General features: G+C 45.4%; 1 protein-coding gene across 1 annotated transcript in view; it reads left to right on the plus strand.

Annotated features, from left to right (window-relative positions):
* GAB3 (GRB2 associated binding protein 3) overlaps positions 1–27,036 on the plus strand; it is a 79,529-nt gene that overhangs the window by 26,891 nt on the left and 25,602 nt on the right. The window contains exon 2 of the mRNA XM_075259487.1: positions 15,901–16,204. Within this exon, the coding sequence (XP_075115588.1) occupies positions 15,901–16,204 (304 nt within the window). The remainder of the gene's footprint in view (positions 1–15,900; positions 16,205–27,036) is intronic.

A 27,036-nucleotide genomic window follows, 5' to 3' on the forward strand; every position in this document is an offset into this window, starting at 1 on the left:
ATTACAGCTCACTCCTTCCCACAATGCTCCATCCACCTGGAGAATCTGCTTTCGTTTGCATATATTATTTGTCTTGGAAAATACGTACAGGTTTGTTTAACCCAGCCAACGTTCGCTCCATGTTTTTTCATTAGAATTTTTACATCCTGCTTTCATTGTCAGTGTATTGCTCTGGCCGTGGATATTACGATGTTCCGCCGTGCAGATACATAAATGAAATAAAACAATGGAGCCTGATATTGGATCATGGAAATTGGGTTACAAAGTAGTTGTCTTGTAGGTTACAATAATACCATGTGTTCGGAGAGTGGAGACAGTCTGTTATCCTTGTCTGTGCCATACACAATACACAATATTCCCATGAAAAGTCTTATTGGAATGTTTCCTATAGCGGCGGCGGCGGCTAAGCACCCTGCTAAAATCTCCTTCACCCTGCACCATTTGTAAGGGGAAGGTGGGAAATGCTGAAGCAAATATATAATGTATATACAGTCTCGTTATATTTGGGGCATGTTGATGAATGAGAATTTATAAAATCTTATTTCCGCTTAGATTTAGGGAGTTGTGCAGTTTCTTAGAGCTTCTCCTGATTTTGCCATACACCTACCTGCCCATTGGGTTGTAACTACATTATAATGTTCAGGTTGCAATCCAAGTGCATGCTATAAGAGCAACTCATCATGTAAGACCTGGTTCACATCTCCATTTTGGGGAGTCCGCTTGGGGATACCGAATGCATTGCAAGCGGTGAGTTTATGAGAGCACACGGACCCCATAGACTATAATGGGGTCCATGTGTTTTCCGTGCGGTGTCCGCACGAGTCATGCGGAGAGGAAAGTGCGTGCTTCATGAACTACTTTCCTCTCCGTATCACTCGTGCGGAAACCGCATGGAAAAAACACGGACCCCATTGTAGTCTATGTGCTTTCCATTATATGATTATCATATACCTGTATTTGTACTGCTCAGTGGTTAGCACTTCAGTCTTGTAGCAGTGGAGTCCAGGGTTCGAATCCTGCCAAAGACATCTGCAAGGAGTTTTTACATTCTCCACATGTTTGTGTGCGTTTCCTCCGACTCTCCCGAGACATACTGATAGGGAATTTAGATTGTGAGCCCTATATGGGACAGCGACTGACAATGTCTATAAAGCTGTGGAATATGATGGCGCTATAGAAGTAATTATAAATATAATGGACGCCTGTCCTGGAGCAGTCCTATGGCGTACCGCAATGCCAGCCTGCCATGATTTACTATATGTAGGTCACGTTTCGTCCATACTCCTCACTATGTCGCAACCCTGTTGTGTTCTGGCTCTCAGTGACCTAATTGTTTAATTGTCTGCGTCTGGGTTTTCTGCCATAGAAGACAGCCTGGGGCAGAAGAGAAATAATATGATGTATGGTGCCATGTGTACAGTCTGCACTTGTGACCCAGAATATGGTAGAAATAGACGCAATATAGGATTGGTTTGGGGGCCTAAGGGGTCGGCCATACATAGAAAATCTGGCCTATTGCACAATTGGGACATCTGCAGCTCTGTCCTGTCCCGATGAGTAGAAATGAACCATAACCCCATGTACAGTCACCACTATATGTACAGCACCGTGCCTGGGTGACGAGGATGGCGTATGTAGTAGGCCGCTCAGCTGATCGGTGGGGTGCCAGGGGTCAATGATGGCCCATCCTAGGTCTTATAGATTTATAGGTCGCCATTGCTCCTTATTACAGCACTCCATGTCCTTTACCCCAGAGAATGACGTTGCTGGACTGTAATACGTAGAATATTGAGGCCTAATGGTCCTGAGCTGTGGCTCCGTCCGTGTATAAGAGGTTACCGCTGATGTGTCTCGTATCTTACCGCAAGCAGTCATCTTTTCTTCAGAAGTGTTTACCACAAAAACTTCTTCAGACAAACTAATGAGCTCCCTGATAAAACTGATGTCAGGCGCCCCGCTGTTGTCACCCACTTCCTGCGGAGACATTTGCTAGGCAGCAGGGCTTCTGAGTAGACAAGGCCTCGTGCCTCCTCAGCCACCAATATCACCAAACATGCACCATAGTAAAGCGGCCCTGCGGTATACGGAGACCATTTCTTATCATCTGCCCCTTATACATGTCCTGCCCCCCATTTATTAGTCCCAATTGGGAGATTGGGGCGAGGAATATACAGTCGTATATAATGACGTGATGCCATGTATGATAACCTGTACTACTCACTATACACTTCTAGCTTTTATTTCTTCTTGCCGTCAAATTATGAAATTATTTTTGTTAGTCTGTAATGTGCGCCCTGGGGATTCCTGGGCGTCTGAGAACTGGAGCACGTCATGGGTGTGACCCCAACCCAACAGAAACGCTGAGAGCTTGGAAATACGGTGTATGGATTCTGCTAACACAAGCTCGGTGGACGATGGCCAACATATGGAAAACCGCTTACTAGAAGAAGGGGTCAGCTCGCTTTCTTAAAACAATCTCTGACTGGTCGGGCGCCCCCGTGCCCATGTGAACTGCAGATATACTGGGAACCTGTGTAATATATCATGTTATGTCACTATTAGATATAGGACAATGTAATATTATATTACATTATATTATCTTATATTACATTATATTATATTACATTATATTATCTTATATTACATTATATTATATTACATTATATTATCTTATATTACATTATATTATATTACATTATATTATCTTATATTACATTATATTGTATTACATTATATTATCTTATATTACATTATATTACAGTATATATTTAGATGACATTATAGTATATTATGTTACATCACATTATATTATATTACATTGCAGTATATTATATTATATCACATTACATTATATTATACATTATATTACCGTATATTACATTACATTATATTACATTGCCGTACATTATATTATATTTATATCTATATTTGCTAAAGTGGGTGGTGCTATCTGATCTTGAATATTAGGATACGTCACCTATTACAGTATTATTTTATAGGTGATGATATTGCGGCATTATTTTATATATGACTATCTGTCCATTACACAACAACACCACCTGGTTCTACAGCTTTGCAATGTCCGTCTGTCTATCCATCTCTCTGTCCATAGGATATTACAGCTGTAGTTGCACATTTCTATTTTTCCTCTTTTTCTTATGATCTAGGCCGTATTCTAGATTCTTTCTAGGTCGCACTTATGGCAGAAATGAGTCTGACTTCCTTGTATGCCGCATACATTATAACAGCCCTAACCTGTTCTGAACACCCGGATTCCTGCCGTCTCCTTCTCTCTACATTCTTTCGGAGCGATTGCTTTTACTGCAGCAGATTGTGACACCTACACGTCAGCTGCTTCACTGCCCCTGTCGCCCTCCTCCTCCTCCTCCCCGCGATGTCTCTAATAGCAACCAATATTATCCGGGACTCGGAGAGAAGGAGAAAGAAGACCCATCACATACAGTATATAACAATTGTATGATTGCTATAGCCACCGTGGCCACAGAACACTGGCACGTGACTAGTCTAGCGCTCCATATGTCCCAGCACTAGGAGGACACGTTCATACGTACTGAGACTCTAGCCAGGTTTACCTAAAGCATCACTGATCCCCGGGGAAAGCTAAGACGTCTTATAGAGGAGCTGTCATGTCTGTTCTAGTAAATCCTAGGATTCTTCATGAAATAACAGTTTTGCCGCCGCCTTCCGTATCGTGCCATCCCCATTATTCATCCTAGTGACAAATGGGCGTTACCAGTTGTGCCGCCGTCCAATCACCGATGTTAGGATGCACCCCTTAGGGGGATAGTAACACCTAATCTATGTATTCCGAATTTGTAGGATGAAGAACAGATTTAGGCGCTTTTTTCGTTCGGCACCTTAATGGCCAATATGGATTGAAATGTGTATGGCGGTCTGTGGGAAACGTCTGTGTCATCAACCAACTTTGGTCTAATGTGTATGGCCACTATAATGGATCGCACTTTAGGGTGCCCGTATACTTTCAAGAGCTGTCAAACGCTTGTTTGGCCTCTGGCTATTTCTCGCTACTCCCCCCATGGACATGCAACTCATTTTGGGTGAGCATGCATGGTTTCAATACAGTAAAGACCCCAGAGTAAAATAATCGGATACAAACATAAAAAACACTGTTACTTACCTCTCCTGGGCTCCGGCGCACTCCCCCCTGATGTCGGCCATCTTCAATGATGGAAGAGACATCACTTGAGCCAGGGCTTGTGTCGTGACGCATAAGGACTCAAGTCCTGGCCCATGTGATGTCTGTGACTAGGCTCGAAAACTTCCAGAACGTAGGAGAGGTAAGTAACAGTGTTCTTTATGTTCCTTCACCTTTCCTAGCTCTCCGATTATTATACTCAGGAGTCTTAAAAGACCCCCGGGTATAATGATAGTGTTCGTGGGGTGCGGCCTCACTTACCGATCCAGGCTCCTGCTCACGGCCTGGAGCCAGGACTGGTAAGTAAATATGGCCCTTTACCTGCTACTCCAATTACTCCAGCAGGTAACGGCCTATTAAAAAACAAAAACAGCAGCGGTAATGGCTGCACCAGGCCCCCTAATATCCCGGGCCCTGTGGCAGTCGCTTCCACTGCTACCATGGTAGTTAGGCCCCTGCTCTTTGGACATCATAGCATTGGGCAGGATAAGGATTGCCACTGAAGATCTCCATTTGTGGTCAGGCGTGGCTCGGCACCTCCTCCATACATTTAGCTATCCTGGCTATCAAGGTTCACCAGACCTTGACCTAATTTGCAGTTTGCAGCGAAAATTTTTGAATTTTCCTTGACTAAAATTGCACAGTCCACCCTAAAATAACAGATGCTCGACAGAAACAAAGTCTAAGAAGCCAAAGCGATCATGGAGACATGTGTGACTTCCATTAAAGTGGGAAGAGATGGAAGGGAAACGATCATGACAACATATTTGAATGCGTTAAGACTACACCTTCAGATGGATACAAGGCTAAGACGTCAGCCAGGGAGTGGACAGCGTGATCTTTTAACCTCCTTCTAGCATTGGGCGTAATGTTTTCTATTGAGGTCCCAAGGAAGAGGAGTCAAAAACTGGACAGCCTGCGGGCTGACTCATAACAGGAAGAATGCCGGCATCCATGACTCACTGCAATCATCTGCCGTCTAATAGTATTCAGCAACTTTAGGGCTTCCATAATACACCCAGCCCTCCACCCAGAGCAAGAGAAAATGCAGCTACAACACAAGTGCAAAGACAGGAAGCCTGAACCTTTCTTACAAGGTCAACTGCACACATGTCAAAATGGAAGGCGTGCACGTCAATGCCGTAAAAACGTGAAGGTGACGGCTCCAGACGACGACTGCGGCTCCTGCTTTCTGCAAGTTCCCCCCCAATAGTTAAGCTGGAGGTTGATGTGCGAGAACAGCTGTCGCGTTGCTGCCTCCTCCTGACGTCGCAGCCTCTTCCAGTCTATGTAATCCCTCAGCTAAAGATGATATTTAAAGAATTCCTCCGACTCAGAAATTTTTCATTTCACCCGAAAGACCCAGACACATTGCTTAAAAAATTAAGATTTAATATGTAGGATCTTTACATAAATAGCATTCCCGCCTCATGTCTAGGTCTATTTATTGTCGCTCATTTCCTGAGGAGCCAGAAGGTGAAATCTTTCCAGTTTCGTCTTGTTGTCAGGATATGACCTGGCCAGAGTTCTAGTTATTGATGAAATACCAAAGTAGTTTCCCATTTGGCACATGGGCTGGAGAGATACGGAGAGTTAGTCTGGGGGCTGGGGGGCCGGATTCACTGTATTACGGGGAAGTCGGAGTTGCGTAGATTGTTCTTAGAAATAGCGTAGTCATAGTGAGCCATAAGACATGGCTTCATGTATCTACATGATATCGACAAGGTATCAATATACATTCTCCATGGCAGGAAAATAAAAATCCACATTTCATTTTTCCAGTGGAGTTTAGAAACTGTTTGGCTGGTGAGGGCTACTAGGCCGAGATTTTACTTTTTTTTCTCTTTAGGGTCTTAGGGCTCGTTCCCACGATGTAACGCAGTGCTCAATGTGTTAACACGTGTAACACTTTGAAATCAATGGGTTAAAAAGCCTCCCATTGGGGCCACACAGTGGCTCAGTGGTTAGCACTGCAGCCTTGCAGCGCTGGAGTCCTGGTGTTCAAATCCCCCCAGGGGCATAAAACCATCTGCAAGGAGTTTGTATGTTCTCCCCGTGTTTGCATGGATTTCCATCCCATATTCCAAAAGACATACTGATAGGGAAACATGTATATTGTGAGCTCTATGTGGGGCTCACTGTCTATATTTAAGAAAAAATAAAAAGCCTCCCATTGATTTCAATGTGTAACGAGCATAAGACGGAACCCATTGAAGTCAATTGAGTTCTGTTTTGCTGCGCTGACTCTGACACGTGTTTACGTGTCAGAATGATTACCATGTTACATTGTGGGAACGAGCCCTGATTATAAAACATTCTGGAAGTTTAACATTTTGCTCCACTATTTATGACGTTTGTGGGACTAGAGCCTTAGGCTATGTGCACACTACCGGGTATGCACGCCGAGGGGAGACCAATCGAGTGACTTCCATTCCCCATTGACTTCAATAGGGAGTTCTGTTCTCTTGTCATGGAGTAGGATAGTGCCTGGAATGGAGCATGGGACCCCCCATCAAAAGAGCCTCGGCTTGTACACTCAGCTTGTGCACGAGGCCTTACACTAAAGCTGCCCATTGCGCTGTCCTAGCCATTGGAAATTGGGTGATCAGAGGGCAGGGTATATTTGTTGGTGGCACGTGTGGCTTGCATTTATGTTATGGAGACAGGAAGGAGGTGCACTGGCTGCTGGTACCAGTAGGGGCGCTGTCTGTTCCTTCTAGAGTTTGTATTGGCAAGGCCATTACCTGAGTCCTTGGTCCACCAGTCGGTAGCCCTCTTGGCCTTTGCTTACAGTTCTTTATGCAATGCAGTTACGTTGTAGCGTAGGAATTAAAGTATTTCATAACACCATAGTGTGGAGACTCTCGGAAGCCTGTGGAATTTCACATGAGTTTTATAACAGAGACTTCGCCGGTCGGTGAATAGACATTCCTTTAATATTTTCTTCTGTCCCTGACCCGGTGCTTTTGTTTGTGGGCGTGCGAGAGAAAGCGGAATGTCATTTATGCAAACAAGTGTCTAAGTTATAACGAAGTTCAGAGTCCTCATGTCTGATGTAAGGGCGTATTCCTCGTATACAGCTATATGTAACTGGTGGTATATACCCATCTATGTATATACCATGATATGCCCTGCCTACCCTGCAGGTTTATCCATTCACATCTTAATTATTATTTGCATTGTGTCCAGATATATAATTATCTCCATTACATGTTCTCTTTCTGTGTTTATGATCTGAAGAGTCTGAACGTGCCGCGTCTGATGACGTCCGCAGGGATCCATGTTCGTACAGACGCCATTAGAGTGCCCTCAGTAACTATACGCCATTACATTACTATCATTGATTGAAACGCGTAGGAATGTATGTTGGTGTTTCAGCGGCTTTAGTAAATAAAGGTAGGGTATGAAGTTTATAGCGAATTCACGAAATACCAGAGGTGGTCGGACCACATATCACAGACTATGACTAGAAGACGTATAAGACACACGCCTTTCCTCTGCTCATTGGAATATATAGAGTATAGTAGCAGGAGGACTCGGCTTCGCACGGGTGGATTTTATTATTTATTTGTATAGTGGCCCCATAAGAATTGTCCAGTTTTGCACTGGTGTATTTTTTTATGACGTTTGAGCGTGTTCATAAGCGTCACGTGATCATGTGTATCTCTGTTTGGATATCACTGAAAAACCTGCGATTGGTTGTTATGGATATCTGGAGTAAAGCTGTGTGTATGTGAACCTATGTAACAGTGTCATCCACAGCGCCCTGCCCCTTTAAAGCTGACCTACAGCAGTGAAGAATAATGGATAAATTGTTATGGAAACCTGGAGTAAAGTTCTCACGTGTGATGATGTGTGCTGAGCTGTGTATCTAATCCTCTGATGTGTGCTGAGCTGTATATCTAATCCTCTGATGTGTGCTGACCTGTGTATCTAATCCTCCGACGTGTGATATTGTGTGCTGAGCTGTGTATCTAATCCTCTGAAGTGTGCTGAGCTGTGTATCTAATCCTCTGATGTGTGCTGAGCTGTGTATTTAATCTCCTAATGTGTGAAGGTGTGTGCTGAGCTGTGTATCTAATCCTCCAACGTGTGATATTGTGTGCTGAGCTGTGTATCTAATCTCCTGATGTGTGATGGTGTGTGCTGAGCTGGGTATCTAATCTCCTGATGTGTGAAGGTGTGTGCTGAGCTGTGTATCTAATCCTCTAATGTGCGATACTGTGTCCTGAGCTGTGTATCTAATCCTTTGATGTGTGTAATCCTCTAATGTGTGATACTATGTGCTCAGCTGTGTATCACACATCACTTTGTATTGATAGGCCATCAATATTAGATCCATAGGGATCTGACTCTCGGGAGCTTTTGAAGGGGCTGCAGCTTTTTCATTGTTTAAGGTGCTCCTCACATTCTCCCTGCCATATATATATATATATATATATATATATATATGGACTGGGCTGACCACCTGGAGGCGCTGCACAGAGAGGGCCACAGCAGACTCTACCTGCTCACGAGGCTACCTACTCCTAGTATATCTTTTCTTCTCAGCTTATGTGTGTCTACATCTGTAATATATTATTGTGTATTATCCTGTATCTGTATTACTAGGCTGCTGTAACATGCTGCGTATCCGCACTGCGGGACTATTAAAGGATTATCTTATCTTATCTCATATGTATATATGTTTATTTTTTAATATGTCCCCCAATCCTAAGCCACGGTCATTAATAGGTCATTAATATTACAATCCTTGAAAACCCTATTAATGAGGTTCTGCACCTTAAACAGACCCTCTCCTTATATCAATGGGCCTTGTTGGGGGTATATGAGGCTATCAGAAGAGATGTCCAAGTTGCTTAGCTATTAGGCACATCATGCTGTTGGTCTTCTCTATTTGGAAGGATCTTTAGGGTCAGGGGTGGTACGGTAGTGTCTATTCTACTTTTGGATGATATACGGTAGATTGTTCTGCATTGGCTACTTGTGTGACTGGTCCTGTCCATGACCTTCGCTGACGCCAGGAGGTTCCCACTTGAGAGTATTTTGCAGCACGTTTTGCTCTATAGATTGAAAAACAACAAAAGTGCAAACTCTATAAAGCGACCCAGTAGCGGAGGTGTTTCTGACATGTGGCCACAAACATGTTCTTTCGTACGAGGCGCAGCAGGTTCCAGAGACCTATTTCCTCACCCTAGGCTGTCCACTTGTGGGTATCATCTTTGCAGCTTCATTTTGCCCAATTTCCTGTTTTTACGCTCTTTCTTTTTTTTCTTCACTTTGTGCCATCATGTGAGGCCTGACGGTTAGATATGCAGTGTGACTGTTAGTGACCTTTTGGGTTTTGTGGTATTACCAAAGCGAAACAAACTTAGTTTCATGGAATTGTAAAGTGCTGCCTTGGCTCTTGAGATAGCACACTTGTGATCATTCATTGAGGAAATGCTACTTAAAGGGGCCATTTAATCAACTGAATAGAAGTCTATATACCTATATACAATTGGAGGGGTGAAAAACAAGAGTTTTATAGGTTGTTGTGTTGCAAACGTTCCAAAAGCCACAAAAACAAGGCGCTCAAGTCCCTGCCAACAATATAAGGAATTGTAGCAAAATCATGTTCTGCTTCCGTCCCAACAATGGAGGGGATTGTGGAAACATAAAGAGTAAATGGCTTCTAACGGTACGATCTTGTCCTAGTACACTAGATGGGCGAGCGCTGCTCCATGTCTAGCTGCAATAGACCGCAGACCTAAGAATAGTTCTTTTATTGCAGGCTATAAAGCAGTGGGCCATGCAGACCCTTTATATGGTTGATTTACCAAGCGATGGATTTACTGTAAACCTCTCAATAAATAAGGTTGGCTGCTATAGGAAGGGATTCCACATCTTATGCACTATATATGGATATTATTTGGGTACTGCAGAATAATGTGCACTTGGCATACCGTACTTGGCACTCGGCTTACTGTGCAACAACTCCAAGTCTTCTAGTTGCGAACAAGTTGATAACTTTGAGTTAACTTTCTTCGTTAGTATTTTTAAGGCCATAGTTTCAAGATTTCTACTAACATTCTAGATACTTAGGATCCATGTACACGACCGAATGTGCATCCAAGTTGGGGGCATCACAGAATGCAGTCGGTCGACATCTTTGATACATTCATGTCTATGGGGTTTCTGGATCCATTACATTCTGATAACACAGAACAGATAAAGCTTTGATAAAGAGATGTAGGTGTCTTGAAACGCGTCAGTAGCGTGTTTTATGGGGGGGGTTTCGTTATATTTTTTTTGTCACTTTTTTGCTATGTAATATTTTTACTTATTTAAATGTTATATTTTAATTATCTGCATGTCCAACGTTGTGTCTAGTTAAAAAGAACGGTTTCGCCGCAGAGAAAACTGACTGCCGGCTTCCGTTTCTTGTCCAGTTTCTCGGGCAGAAGATGGAAGCCTGCAAAGCAGAGACCAGTTGCAGGTGTGAACCCGCCCTTAGCATCATTGCTGTGCGGTGCTTCCTCTGCCCCAGGGCACCAATATATCTCCTGCCCTGGGGAACATAACGGGAAAGCCGACAGTGGGCTGAATTCAGCACCACTGTTGGCCTTCTATATAAAAAGGTAAGGTAAGGGCGGGTTCACACCTGCGTCCCGGTCTCCATTTTGAGGTTTCCGTCTTCTGCCAGACCGTGTCCAGCCGTGAGCGCCCATGAACGTTTTGTGGTCTCCGTGGCAAAACCTTTTTTTTTGTAACCAGAAACAAAGTCCTGCATGTCCTACTTTGTGTCTGGTTAAAAAAAAACGGTTTTGCTGTGGAGACCACAAAACGCTCACGGACGGACACTTTGCCAACACCTTTAAATGAATGGTCCAGTTTCTTGGGCAGAAGACGGAAACCAAAAGTGGAGACCGGGGCGCAGATGTGAACCCAGCCTAAGTGAGAAGTTAGTTGCCACCATCTTTCCAATGATCACTACCTAAATGAATGATCTGTGTTGTTTTGCATCCGTTCCGTCAGGACACATAAGGGCCCCTGTGTTACAGCTTTACCACAAATGGAACTTCCCCTTTAATTAAACATTCTTCAGACTGAAACACTTTTTCCTGAGAGGTCAAAAGAAGAGGACGCTTTATCCTATCCCGAAAGCCACCTGCACGTCTTCTGACCACTTCCTCCACCATCAGCTGCACGTTCTACAAGACCCTTAAGCCGAGGGCAACAATACTGTTCCTTTTTCTTGTATAAAAGCTTCAAAGCGTATACATGTATGTTGGACCCTGTCCATGAATGCTATTAGTTCTGAAAGCTTATTTCATTTTGTCAAAGGGTAAATTTGAATTTCCTCAAAAACATCTGTGGAGATTCTGATATTCAACCAAATATACAAGTGTATTCACTACAGATCGGGAACACGATGGCTCGGCCTGACCTCGACTGAACCACAAGTCACATTACCATGTACGGTACAAGGGACGTATTGGATTTGTACTTGCATTGCTTGTATTTCACCTAACTCAAATGCACTCCTCTGCATGCCAATGATATCAGATCAGCAGTTTGGAGATGAATCTACATGTCTCCTTGTACGCCATCTCCTGAGTAACAATGGTGCGGGATATTGTGCAGTTATCTCATTCCAGGGAATAAGGAAATCTGCAATATTCAGCAGCGCCAAACAGTGCCGAAGCTTTATCTATGCATTGCAGGGGGGAAAAAATGCTTCAGAAATGCAATTGTTTCAAAAATGCTGCAAAAAAATTGCAAGACGTATTCGTTGTGGATATTTTTTAGCTGTGCTTTGCTGCACGGGGCCTTAGCATATATATATACTGTATATCTCATGTATATTGTAGTGTTTCTGTCTTCTCCTCTAGTTCCCCCGTACTATTACTTATCTGTCACAGTCAGCGTTGTGCCAGTTGCTAAGGAAGCGATGCGCCTTGTCGTGTACGACGTCGCCTTCCAAGGCCTCTGATAACATCTAATGGCTGATATGTCTTCCTCGCTATCCTGTGCAGTCGGTTTTATCATTTTCATGCTGAAGACTACAGATAGTTCCTAATGTTCTCGTGTGCCCTAGTTTTTCCTAGAAGGTGTGTGGAGTCTTCCGAGTCTTTCTTCGCACGATTACTATACACATCTCCTTTCCTTCTGTTGCACTTTGTCAATCAGTCAGATTTGCTGCTAATAGGTTCTTGTCAGGGCAATGCACTAAAATCTCATTAGCTGCTTTTTCCCTTAAAGCAGGGAACATGTGGGATAGTGTGAACAAAGCTATAGCTTCTCCTGCATCTCGGGTTTGACGGCAGATAATATTAGGAAGAATATGGAATAAGATGATTTCTTTGGTCCAGTAACCCGGGACCAAACTGCAAAGAAATGTCCCCATCAGTCCTATATGTTTGCATCCGCGTATAGATATGATGTCACTCTGTGCAGGTCCTGGTAGCATGTAGATGGGGTTTATATGAACTCTTACTGTGACTTATTAGGATCAGGGGATAGTAATATTCCTTAGGGAGTCTGCACCTTCACAGGCGTATGGAGACTTACAAGCCATTTTCGTTCCACTGGGGAATTATGGGAAAAATATGCAAATCTGGAATTTTTTACATCCTGGAAAACAGATTTGCATATTTTTCCTGTGTTTTATTATATAGCGCCATCATATTCCGCAGCGCTTTACAGATATTGTCAGTCACTGTCCCGTATACACTCCTTATCAGTATATTGGAGTGTGGGAGGAAACCAGAGTTCTCAGGGGAAACCCATGCAAACACACGGTGAACATACAAGCTCCTTGCAGATGTTGTCTTTGGTTGGATTCGAACCCAGGACTCCAGCGCTGCAAGGCTAACCACTGAGCTACGGTGTTGTCCATCTTGCTTTCTTTGGGTACTTTTCTTTTCTTCACCAGACAGTCCAGAAAAGTGTTTGAGGGGATTGTCCTCTGAAGACAACTCTGTCTCTGTCTTCTTGGAACATATGGACCCATTCAAGAAGCTACAGTGTCTTACTGTTGTAACTAGCGACTCTCTGCATGTACATTGTAACACTTCGGGACTACTTAGGATACATTCACAACTACACCAGGGGACCATTGGTAGGAAAACCAATGGGTACATCATCATGGTCAATGGGGTCCCTTGGGACTGTCTATACCATTCAGTCCGTTGTTCTGTTCCTATGATGGACTAAATAGCAGTGATAGGATCCCATCCTTACATAGTGAGATAAAGACGCCTGTCTTCCTCTTGCTCAACCCTTCAATCACATGACTTATGAGTAACATATATAAATAACCCTTGCTTTGCGTACGACTTGAAATCCCACATGACAGCTTTATAAATAGTAGAGTCTCCATCACCCGGCCATTGGAAATATAAGATTCTGTTCGACACACTTTCTACACAAACAGGATGTAAAACCTCTGACTTCTTCGTGTGACATGAAATTAAAAATAAATAAGGTTGTGGCCCCTATGGAAAGAATTATATACGTCGGCCAACAATTATTGGAATGGATTATGTGAAGTCATTTGTGTTCCTTGGGTTGGTTTGGAAGATGCGTGAAAAGTAAATGTTCCATAGAAGTCAGTCTGCAAAGATTGGCTCAGTCCAATGTCTTATGTTATTCCTATAGGTGGACGGAGGGATCAATGGGGTATTAATAATGGGATCTGGGTGGTCAGAGCTTGGGTTCCTCCAATGGTAGACAGTAGGAGATTGGATCCCTCAAGAAGGCTTATCCCCATACATTTGACATAAGCTTGGCTTCTCACCTGTAATAGATTTGATCCTATGAAATGAGGCCAATGATTTGGGGTAAATCAGAATAATTTAGTCTTGATCACTTGCTAATGGATACAACTATGAATGGAGGAACTTTCTATAGACTTGTCAGACACCCAAAGACGAGTTTCCTTATTGTGGACAGGTTATCAGACAAGGACACTACATACATGAGAAGATAACCCGGCCACAATAAGGAAATCACAGCTATTTTGTTGTCAAGTGTCAGACCATAGAAAGTTCCTATTGGCCTTCAAGATACCAAACTGTGACCATTGTTCAAAGAAATCCTTAAAGGGATCCTAACATTAGAATCCCTTTTTTTTCTAACTAACACGTAGGAATAGCCTTAAGAAAGACTATTCTTCTCCCACCTTTAGATGTCTTCTCCTCGCCGCCGTTTGGTAGATATTCCATTTTCTGTCTTTATGCAAATGAGTTCTCTCGCAGCACTGGGGGCGGGCTCCAGTGCTCAAACAGTACTGGGGGCGTCCCCAATGCTGCGAGAGAACTCTCCATCGTCGCCTCCATCTTCTTCAGGAACCGGCCTCTACACGTCGTCTTCTGGCTTGGCTTTCAATCTTCTACGCATGCGCAGTCTGCTTTGCCAGCGGGCCTCGGGCAGAGCCGACCGCACCTGCGCGCGGCCATTTTTTTGTGTCCGCTTACTACAAGAGCTCGCGTAAGCAGCCACAAAAAATGGCTGAGCGCGGGTGCAGTCGGCTCTGCCATTTGCACATGCGTAGAAGATTGAAAGCCAGGCCGGAAGACAACGCATAGAGGTTGTTCCTGAAGAAGATGGAAGCGGCGCTGTAGAGTTCTCTCGCAGCATTGGGGATGCTCCCAGTGCTGCGAGAGAACCCATTTGCATAAAGATGGATAGTGGAATATGTACCAAATGGCGGCGCGGAGAAGACCTCTAAAGGTAGGAGAAGAATAGCTTTTCTTAAGGCTATTCCTATGTGTTAGTTAGAAAAAAGGGATTCTAATGATAGGATCCCTTTAAAACTCTACAAAATTTGTAGTAAAGCTCGGGTTCACATCTGAGCATAGATTTGCGTTCGGGGAACGGAACAGAAACCTAATCTGCAAAAAAAGTGGTTACTTTAAGAAACCCATAGACCCCAATGGCTACAGCCACACAGGTCCGTGTTCAGAACATGAGCTGCGTGATACTATACAGACATCGGCGTCGCGTGGATTCTCTCTGCCCGTACGTAATGAGGTTCATCAGCCTCTTCTCCAACCTTCCATCTCTAGTCCAGCTACCTGTGCTCTTTGCTTGTTCACCTGGTTACTTATTAATTTCCACTTCCTTATTTTTACACAATATTTCTGGGAAATCCTTCTCTTCGTTCCTCTTACTCTTGTTTTACGGATTCGTTTCTATTTTGAGCTTTTACGCTCATGATGAGTTTGGTTGTCGTTTATTTTTATACTTTCTTGTGGATCGGTCTGGTAAGCGACTCGTAAACAAGTTTCCCATGTCAATATGGTTCCAATTCTGCAGTAACAGTGTTTGTGTGAACTTGTTTCAAGCAGATTGAAGGTTTCTGGTTTAGATCAGCCAGTGTGAAAATGTTTGAGCAAGATGTTCGGCCGAGGAGCTTCTTAAAGCTGGCGAGGAGAAGCAAAAGTGTCAGTGCCAATACGTGTGTGTGACAGTATGACGAGTGAATTATCGGTAGCCTTTATAGAAACATACCGAAGAATAGAACGACTATCGTACGCAACTTATAGCGATTTGTAGAACGCCATATGATGCAATATAGTTGTAATCCGCCAGTCCCGTGGTCGGTGTAAGCAGGGAGAGTACAACACGCTATACCGACTGCCCAATAAAACAAGGACCACACAAATGTTTCAAAAACTGATACTTAATATTGTAATAAATCTTCTCCTGCCATGGTCTAATACTCTTACTTTCTCCAGGTATGGCGAAAACGGTGGTTTGTACTACGACGGGGGAGGATGAGCGGGAACCCAGACGTGCTAGAATATTACAAGAATAATCACTCCAAAAAACCCATCCGGATAATCGACCTGAATGAATGTGAAGTGCAGAAATACATTGGCGTTAACCTGATCAAGAAGGAATTCCAGAACAGCTTTGTGTTCATTGTGAAAACTGCTTTTCGGACATTTTACCTTGTGGCCCGGACAGAGGAAGAAATGCAGAGCTGGATGCACAATATCAGCCAGATCTGTAACTTTGGACAGCTGGAAGATGGCACAGGTAAGGGGCAAGGCGATGATCTTGAAATCCTTCACGACATGACCATACGTGAGCAGTAACGCTCAGAACGGAGCAAGATGCCTCCCTGATTGGCCACCATAGCAGTCATGTAATGTAATTATTGCAGCGGGCAGTGGATACATTTCTTATTCTGCCCCTGTGTAGTTGGACACTTTCCGCACGCTACGCCATGTCTCCCCTGATTAGAGTCCTCTAGTTTATGCCTTGTCACATTTATGCCAATGTCCTCCTCCACATGACCAGGCCAGCAGGCACGTCACCCAGTTGGCACTGGCATTTTGCAGGTAGTTATTGCACTAAACAATGTACTAATGAGTTTAAATGCATAATATGGGATCAGAACTCGCAGAATACACGATGAAGGTCAGGTAAAAGTCAGAAACAGGCGGTGGAAAGGGAACGCGTCACACTAAGAATGCTGTCTGATCTGCAAGCGAGTTAGAGAAGAGCTAAGCTAAGGTTTTTGGGAACAGATTGTGTTTTATTCATTTATAATAATGGGCCACATACCTGTAGGACTGCATGTACAATGTGAGACCTTCCCTTTAAGACTGTATCAGCAAAAAGGGAGCCAAAGTAACCAAGTGGGCAACCAATGGCGCACAAGACACAACCAAGCCACTACATTGCCCCACCATATTGGAGAATTCTCAGTGTCTTTAGCCTCATTATTAGTCCTATGAATGTATACGGTCACTGCCAGAAGTATCCAGCGCTCGTGTCCACAGGTCATCACACCATGCACTAAGATAACAAACTACTAAGGGTTTACCACTGTCTTATGGTGAAGCGACCGCTCTGAGTAGTGTTTACCGGTCCAGTCGTACGTCTCGTGGTAAAATTTGTTACACAAGTCTCCTCCTTGGAATGTTTGTTAATAATCCACTTATGTAGTGTTTGGGGCCTTCACCGGGCAAGACTGTAAGGACGGACCAGTCTGACAACAACTATGAGCTTAAGGGTTAGTGTGAGAATCTACCAGATACAAGATGAGATGGATGGCAGACGTGTCAGGGTGCAGGAGTGGATTCAGACGTATCAGCTTTGGTCAGATACGGTTACACTAACCTCACAATATCTTGCCTCTGTGGGGAATAGATTTTCCCATTGTCCTATATTGAGGAGCAGAAGTAGCTTACCATATGGTTGTCTAAATCTTCGCTTGTTGTCATCCACTGTTTACTACGAATGGATAAAAATCAGTCCATGGTCATGTGATGGACGGAAAACTGTGCGGTCCTGATGCAGAAAATATATCGTACAACTTTTCATTGCACAATCAATAGCATTTATTTGCTGAAAGTGGACAATCCCTTTAAGTTGCCCTATAAGTTTCTGGCTTAGGCCCCTTGCAGACGACCGTGGTGTGGGTCAGCGTACTATCCATGTACTTCACAGATAACACACTGACCCATTCTTTTCTATGGGCCCGTACACATGACCGTGATGTTCAAGGTCCCGTGTGCATGCCTGGAGTCCGGGCCGCATCACATAGGATGGGTCGTTCCTATTCCTGTCCTATTCCTCACATGGCTCCTATTCATTTAATGAAAGGCGCTGCGGACGCTCAGGCCATGCAGGGCAGCACATGGGGACCTCTCCGTGTCCATGGTGTGCAGCCCGTGCTTTTATTTCGTGGCAGACCGGTTGCAGCACTGTTTTCTTCAAGCTGCTTAGGCCTCTTGCAGACGACCGTGGGCGAGATCAGTGTGCTATCCGTGTTTTTCTGGATAGCACATTGACCCATTCATTTCTGTAGGTTCATGCACACGACCGTGATTTCCACTGATCAGTGTGCGGGCTGAGAGTTCACGCTGCAAAATATAGAGCAGGTCCTATTCTGTTCAGTGTTTGCAGAACATAGAAGCCAATGCATGGCACACGGATGTTCAGACTGTCATCTGTTTTTGCAGACATGCTAGGGATGTCATTAGATATCTGCTATGGTTTTTGGGGTGGGGATCCACAAACTAGGATCACACTTTGATGATGCATTGTCCGTTCTTGCAGACATATGGTAGTGATGCTGATGAAACACCAAAGACAATCTTCGTGTACGCCGGTTTAGTCCTTGCATATTCACATTCTGCTTGGATTTCTTAGGCCATTTCTATTCTGCATATAAGGCTGCACTAGATGATTCGGTCTTGCTGGAAAAAAAGAAACCTCTTCCCTTCATTCTCTAGTTAGCAAATACTTATACATAATTTATTCCGCCAGCTGCTGCAATATAACATTAATGCACACTGATACTATTACCAGACTCGGAGAAGAGAGCGCTGGGGCTGTTTTGCACCCAGGGGAGACTCTGATGAGACTGAAGGTTAGGTAAAGGGTAGTGAGCGCTGGCTATAAGACTGGATATGATGGAAGGAGTTGTAGTCTGGGACGCTGAGCTATGAGATATATTATTAGTGTGTGCATAGAGGCCAGTGAAGCAATCGTACAAGCAGAAATGTGCGGTGTGGTTGCCTTCGCTGTCATCATATCATCTCTGCTGTCCTGTGATAAATAAGATAAGAAGTTCTTGTTTCCTAGTACAGCACATTACTATACGTGGTAAAGACATTGCAGCACAGCTTTGTGCATATCTTTGCTGCATTGTCTCATGTATAGGCAGTAGTAAGTCACGAGAACTTGCCAAGTCCGTGCAGATCCTGATATTAACTCTATCCTGCCTGCAATCAAAACCAAGACAGCAGGGCATCAGTGCTAACCACTGAGCCACTCTGCTGCCCGCTGGCACATGTCCTTCCAGATGGCATCTATAGGTTAGAGCCACAATGCTCCAGCTGACTTTAAATCAGGGGACAGAAAAAGGTTAAGGTGCATTACTTTGCTTCCCTCTGACCAATGCAAATGCATGATAGTAAGAATTCACTGTAGCTGCAATTAAAGGGATTTATCTGGCTCCATGGTGGATTTTTCTACTGATAATCTATTCACAGGACAGGTCATCAGTTTGTGATCGGTGACCCCGCGGCACTCGGTACATCCTGAGACCAGCACACAAAACAGGGTTGTTAGCAACTCTGCAAGTAATAGGTTCAGATCTGCAGTACCCCGAGGTCCCTGCTACACAGCGGACAAGGCTGCAGCTCTGTGCCTAGTGTCTGAATAGTAGCAAAGCTGCCTCTGGCCCTGTCCGGCATGGTTGGATCACAGTATCGGTTTCTAGTCCAGAAGTCGGAACCCCCATCAATTGGATACTGATGACCAATCCTGTAGCTAGATCATCAATATAAAATAATATTGCATGGGTGTTAGAATACACCATGAATGCCAGACTGCTGGACATGCCCCTGTTATGTAGAGGTCACAGAGAAGAAGTACAACAAGATTGGGGCTTGGTGGGTGAGAGGAAAATAAAGGATTACCATCAACTAGAGATCAAGTGAAAATGTTATATAAGAGTCAAAGAGGACCTTTTACCAGTGGCGTAACTAGGAATGGGCCCCATGGCGAACTTATGACATGGGGCTCCCCTGACTGACGGCGAAGGCCCTGACCGACCGACATCCCTCCCCACACACAGTATGATGCCCCATACTAGCCCCTGTACACACAGTATTATACCCCATACTAGCCCCTGTACACACAGTATTATGTCCCATAGTGGCCCCTGCACACAGTATTATGTCCCATAGTGGCCCCTGCACACAGTATTATGTCCCATAGTGGCCCCTGCACACAGTATTATGTCCCATAGTGGCCCCTGCACACAGTATTATGTCCCATAGTGGCCCCTGCACACAGTATTATGTCTCATAGTGGCCCCTGCACACAGTATTATGTCCCATAGTGGCCCCTGCACACAGTATTATGTCCCATAGTGTCCCCTGCACACAGTATTATGTCCCATAGTGGCCCCTGCACACAGTATTATACCCCATAGTGTCCCCTGCACACAGTATTATGTCCCATAGTGGCCCCTGCACACAGTATTATGTCTCATAGTGGCCCCTGCACACAGTATTATGTCCCATAGTGGCCCCTGCACACAGTATTATGTCCCATAGTGGCCCCTGCACACAGTATTATGTCCCATAGTGGCCCCTGCACACAGTATTATGTCCCATAGTGGCCCCTGCACACAGTATTATGTCCCATAGTGGCCCCTGCACACAGTATTATGTCCCATAGTGGCCCCTGCACACAGTATTATGTCCCATAGTGGCCCCTGCACACAGTGTTATCCCCCATAGTGACCCCTGCACACAGTATTATGTCCCATAGTGGCCCCTGCACACAGTATTATGTCCCATAGTGACCCCTGCACACAGTATTATGTCCCATAGTGGCCCCTGCACACAGTATTATGTCCCATAGTGGCCCCTGTACACACAGTATTATGTCCCATAGTGGCCCCTGTACACACAGTATTATGTCTCATAGTGGCCCCTGCACACAGTATTATGTCCCATAGTGGCCCCTGCACACAGTATTATGTCCCATAGTGGCCCCTGCACACAGTATTATGTCCCATAGTGGCCCCTGCACACAGTATTATGTCCCATAGTGGCCCCTGTACACACAGTATTATGTCTCATAGTGGCCCCTGCACACAGTATTATGTCCCCATAGTGGCCCTTGCACACAGTATTATGTCCCATAGTGGCCCCTGCACACAGTATTATCCCCCATAGTGGCCCCTGCACACAGTATTATGTCCCATAGTGGCCCCTGCACACAGTATTATGTCCCATAGTGGTCCCTGCACACAGTATTATGTCCCATAGTGGCCCCTGCACACAGTATTATGTCCCATAGTGGTCCCTGCACACAGTATTATGTCCCATAGTGGCCCCTGCACACAGTATTATGTCCCATAGTGGCCCCTGCACACAGTATTATGTCCCATAGTGGCCCCTGCACACAGTATTATGTCCCATAGTGGCCCCTGCACACAGTATTATGTCCCATAGTGGCCCCTGCACACAGTATTATCCCCCATAGTGGCCCCTGCACACAGTATTATGTCCCATAGTGGCCCCTGCACACAGTATTATGTCCCATAGTGGTCCCTGCACACAGTATTATGTCCCATAGTGGCCCCTGCACACAGTATTATGTCCCATAGTGGCCCCTGCACACAGTATTATGTCCCATAGTGGCCCCTGCACACAGTATTATGTCCCATAGTGGCCCCTGTACACACAGTATTATGTCTCATAGTGGCCCCTGCACACAGTATTATGTCCCATAGTGGCCCCTGTACACACAGTATTATGTCTCATAGTGGCCCCTGCACACAGTATTATGTTCCATAGTGGCCCCTGCACACAGTATTATGTCCCATAGTGGCCCCTGCACACAGTATTATGTCCCATAGTGGCCCCTGCACACAGTATTATGTCCCCATAGTGACCCCTGCACACAGTATTATGTCCCATAGTGGCCCCTGCACACAGTATTATGTCCCATAGTGGCCCCTGCACACAGTATTATGTCCCATAGTGGCCCCTGCACACAGTATTATGTCCCATAGTGGCCCCTGCACACAGTATTATGTCCCATAGTGGCCCCTGCACACAGTATTATCCCCCATAGTGGCCCCTGCACACAGTATTATGTCCCATAGTGGCCCCTGCACACAGTATTATCCCCCATAGTGGCCCCTGCACACAGTATTATGCCCCATAGTGGCCCCTGCACACAGTATTATGTCCCATAGTGGCCCCTGCACACAGTATTATCCCCCATAGTGGCCCCTGCACACAGTATTATGCCCCATAGTGGCCCCTGCACACAGTATTATGTCCCATAGTGGCCCCTGCACACAGTATTATGCCCCATAGTGGCCCCTGTACACACAGTATTATGTCCCATAGTGGCCCCTGCACACAGTATTATGTCCCATAGTGGCCCCTGCACACAGTATTATGTCTCATAGTGGCCCCTACACACAGTATTATGTCCCATAGTGGCCCCTGCACACAGTATTATGTCCCATAGTGGTCCCTGCACACAGTATTATGTCCCATAGTGGCCCCTGCACACAGTATTACGTCCCCATAGTGGCCCCTGCACACAGTATTCTGTCCCATAGTGGCCCCTGTACACAGTATTATGTCCCATAGTGGCCCCTGCACACAGTATTATGTCCCATAGTGGCCCCTGCACACAGTATTATCCCCCATAGTGGCCCCTGCACACAGTATTCTGTCCCATAGTGGCCCCTGTACACAGTATTATGTCCCATAGTGGCCCCTGCACACAGTATTATGTCCCATAGTGGCCCCTGCACACAGTATTATGTCCCATAGTGGCCCCTCCACACAGTATTATGCCCCATAGTGGCCCCTGCACACAGTATTATGTCCCATAGTGGCCCCTGCACACAGTATTATGTCCCATAGTGGCCCCTGCACACAGTATTATGCCCCATAGTGGCCCCTGCACACAGTATTATGTCCCATAGTGGCCCCTGCACACAGTATTATCCCCCATAGTGGCCCCTGCACACAGTATTATGTCCCATAGTGGCCCCTGCACACAGTATTATGTCCCATAGTGGCCCCTGCACACAGTATTATGTCCCATAGTGGCCCCTCCACACAGTATTATGTCACATAGTGGCCCCTGCACACAGTATTATGTCCCATAGTGGCCCCTGCACACAGTATTATGCCCCATAGTGGCCCCTGCACACAGTATTATGTCCCATAGTGGCCCCTGCACACAGTATTATGTCCCATAGTGGCCCCTGCACACAGTATTATGTCCCATAGTGGCCCCTGCACACAGTATTATCCCCCATAGTGACCCCTGCACACAGTATTATACCCCATAGTGGCCCCTGCACACAGTATTATCCCCCATAGTGACCCCTGCACACAGTATTATACCCCATAGTGGCCCCTGCACACAGTATTATCCCCCATAGTGGCCCCTGCACACAGTATTATCCCCCATAGTGACCCCTGCACACAGTATTATACCCCATAGTGGCCCCTGCACACAGTATTATGTCCCATAGTGGCCCCTGCACACAGTATTATGTCCCATAGTGGCCCCTGCACACAGTATTATGTCCCATAGTGGCCCCTGCACACAGTATTATGTCCCATAGTGGCCCCTGCACACAGTATTATGTCCCATAGTGGCCCCTGCACACAGTATTATGCCCCATAGTGGCCCCTGCACACAGTATTATACCCCATAGTGGCCCCTGCACACAGTATTATGTCCCATAGTGGCCCCTGCACACAGTATTATGTCCCATAGTGGCCCCTGCACACAGTATTATGTCCCATAGTGGCCCCTGCACACAGTATTATCCCCCATAGTGGCCCCTGCACACAGTATTATGTCCCATAGTGGCCCCTGCACACAGTATTATGTCCCATAGTGGCCCCTGCACACAGTATTATCCCCCATAGTGGCCCCTGCACACAGTATTATGTCCCATAGTGGCCCCTGCACACAGTATTATGTCCCATAGTGGCCCCTGCACACAGTATTATGCCCCATAGTGGCCCCTGCACACAGTATTATACCCCATAGTGGCCCCTGCACACAGTATTATGTCCCATAGTGGCCCCTGCACACAGTATTATGTCCCATAGTGGCCCCTGCACACAGTATTATGTCCCATAGTGGCCCCTGCACACAGTATTATCCCCCATAGTGGCCCCTGCACACAGTATTATGCCCCATAGTGGCCCCTGCACACAGTATTATACCCCATAGTGGCCCCTGCACACAGTATTATGTCCCATAGTGGCCCCTGCACACAGTATTATGTCCCTTAGTGGCCCCTGCACACAGTATTATGTCCCATAGTGGCCCCTGCACACAGTATTATGTCCCTTAGTAGCCCCTGCACACAGTATTATACCCCATTGTGGACACCCATGAACAATTATTATACTCTATATATCCTTTCAGACCCCGGAGTATAATAATTGGAGACCCAAGGGGAGAGATACAAACATAAAAACCACTGTTACTAACCTATCCCCAGCTCCACTGCACTCCTCACTGATGTCAGCAATCTTCAATGACATACGGGATGTTGCATGACTCGGGCCTGTGTCACGACGCATATGGACGCAGGACCCAGTCATGTGAGGTCAGGGAAGTCACACTAGTAGGCCTGAAGCCTGCCTGGGGCCCAGAGAGGTAAGTAAATGGGGCTATTTAAAAGGGAAAAAAACGTAGCGGTAGTTACACCACTGCCTTTCACCAGCTCCAGCATTAACCAATGCATTCTGTACAACAAGCAGAATAGGGAAAGCAAAAAGGGACATTTCCCAGAATCCTCCAGCACCTTGGCTCCTCCACCTAGTTTTCTTCCAGCCTCTCCCTGTCACTTCTGGTTATGACATGCACATTTGGAAGGATATAAAGGCCATGTTCATGTATTTGTGCACTAGTTTGGTTTGTTTGGCTTTTGCAGCTGCTATGTCTTACACTGCACACCCGCTGCAGAATACTCAGGACTGACTGTCGGGGTCTCCATCTGCAGCCCCTTCCTATAACCTGTCCTGCACATTCTTATAAGCTGATTTATGACTAAGTTCTTTAATATGGCTCATAAATCAGCTTATAAGAAAGCGAGCGTTCTGCATCTGGATGTGTAGTGTAAAACCTAGCAGCTGCAGGAGCCAAATACACCAACAATCTTAATAAAAACCATATTGCAAAAAAGTTCTTACAGCTAAATAAATGAAATCACAATATAAAACAGCATACAGTGTAATAAAAACCGTTGCATGACAGTGCGCCAGTGAGGGTATAGCTACAAATGTTACAGGATCCCTATTGCAGGATCCCCATACAGATAATGATGGGATTATTGATCTCCTATCCATAGAATAGCAGATACATTGCTGATTGGTTTTGGTCCGGCCATATATCTGTATATACATGTTACAGAGGTGACTCTTATGTTTTCGGACTCTCCCCTAAACAATATTCAGTAACTGTAGACATGACACATTTCGGTAACTAGCAGAGGGTTTAGCCTACTCTCTGGTGATAATATACAGTAACTGCTGGGAGAAGATTGTGAGGACATCTGCAGCGAGACACTTCCTGACAGGACACAACTGTTCCTGCCATGTGGTCCATCTGGTGTGAAAACACTGCAAGGAATGGATTACTGCGCTCACATTGTGATTTCTCTGAGCGTTTATAGAGCGCAGCCCTGTAGAGATTTCATACGGAATATAATGCGTCCGGTGTTATATCATGGAGGGTCATGCAGAGCGGTCAGCGGAGTAGGTTGGTTCCTGCAGGCACGGCCGATGGCACATACATGCCACAATGGCACAGATACATTTTGTTGATAAAGTAATACACGGAGGGGGAGGGGTGGAGGCCATCGGATCACTCCCATCCTCGCACCTCGTCACGTCTCATATTAGGCAGTACCGCCTCTTCCTCATGTATCTGGAATATGCTGACCTTACGTAGAATGTCATATTCGGCTACCAGATCTGCTCTTAGGCTGAGGACCCACGTTGCGGAAACGGAGCGTTTTTTGTTGCAGATATTGTTGCGCTTTTTTAAGCCAAAGCCAAGACTGGCTACAAAAGGAATGGAGAACATATAGGAAGTTCTGATACTTCTCCCTTCTGCTCAATCCAGTCCTGGCTTTGGCTCAGAAAACAGCAACAAAATCTGCAACAAAAAAAAGCTGCGTTTCCGCAACGTGGGGATTTAGTCTAAAGCGCTGCAGGGAAAACTGTGAAGGCAACGCATTATGGTTCTTCCCACAGTGCTTTGTGGAGTTTTCCTCCGCGGACTTTCTGTTACAATTATATCTATGGGGAACCACCGGCGTTTCCGTAGATATAATTGACATGCTGCGATTTCCAAAACCGCGCCAGTTTTGGAAATCTCGGTGTGTGCGCACCGCGGTTTTTACTGCAATGTTTGCATGGGAATCCCATTGGCCAATACTGATGCCAGTGTTTATGGGCCCCCCTAAGGCTCCCGGGCCCCGGTGCGACTGCACCCCCTCAAGTTACGCCCCTGTATTTAATATTGTAATCTCCCATATTCTCATCCAAGACCTTAGAGATTGGGCGGGATTGTTTTTACCACAAGCCATAAAGCAAATCATCATTTCTATTCGCACTGTTATCATTTTCTATTTACTCTTATTAAACAATCCAGATCTTATCAGATTTCCTTCTCTGTCGTGTTCCAGATAAGTGGAAGTTGATAAGTTATGTAAGTCACTTGCAGAGAAGCCGTTCATCTTCGCAGGTTGTCTTGCAGGACATTAAGAGTCACACTGTTTCCTTGTTCTCGGCGTAAGAATTCAATCCTCTATAGGCTCCCAATGTCTTATAGTCTAAATAAAGAAAAAAATCTGCGTCCTGATTTATTGCCATGTAAAACCGTAGGAATCTGAGGCTCGGTAGGAGCCAAAATCGCTTCATGTTCTTCTTTACTTGTAAACCTTTACTTGTGAACAATGTAGTTCAAAGGCAAGAAATAGCTACAAGACACTTTGATTCGGGATGAGATTGTTCGAGTCCTTACAGTCTAAATCAACCAGTACTAGCAGGGGTGTAACAATGGTGGTTGTAGGGAGTGCGACCATGACCGGGCCGCAGCCAGCTGGAGATGTCCGGGCCCGGTACCACTATGACATTGGTCAGGGAAAGCCTGGCTCCCCGACCACTACACATATTGTAAATGAAAAGGGGGCCCTGGCATGTGGCTACTAACCCAGGGAAGGTGACTTATAATAATAAATAGTTATTCTCACCTCTCCTGGGCTCTGCGTCCTCTTCGGCGTCTTGTTCCCTTGATTAGACCTCAGTGGTGACGAAACAGCCCAGAAGAGATCAGGT

This window comes from Leptodactylus fuscus, chromosome 11 (genome assembly GCF_031893055.1).
Source record: "Leptodactylus fuscus isolate aLepFus1 chromosome 11, aLepFus1.hap2, whole genome shotgun sequence".
Lineage (NCBI taxonomy): Eukaryota > Metazoa > Chordata > Amphibia > Anura > Leptodactylidae > Leptodactylus > Leptodactylus fuscus.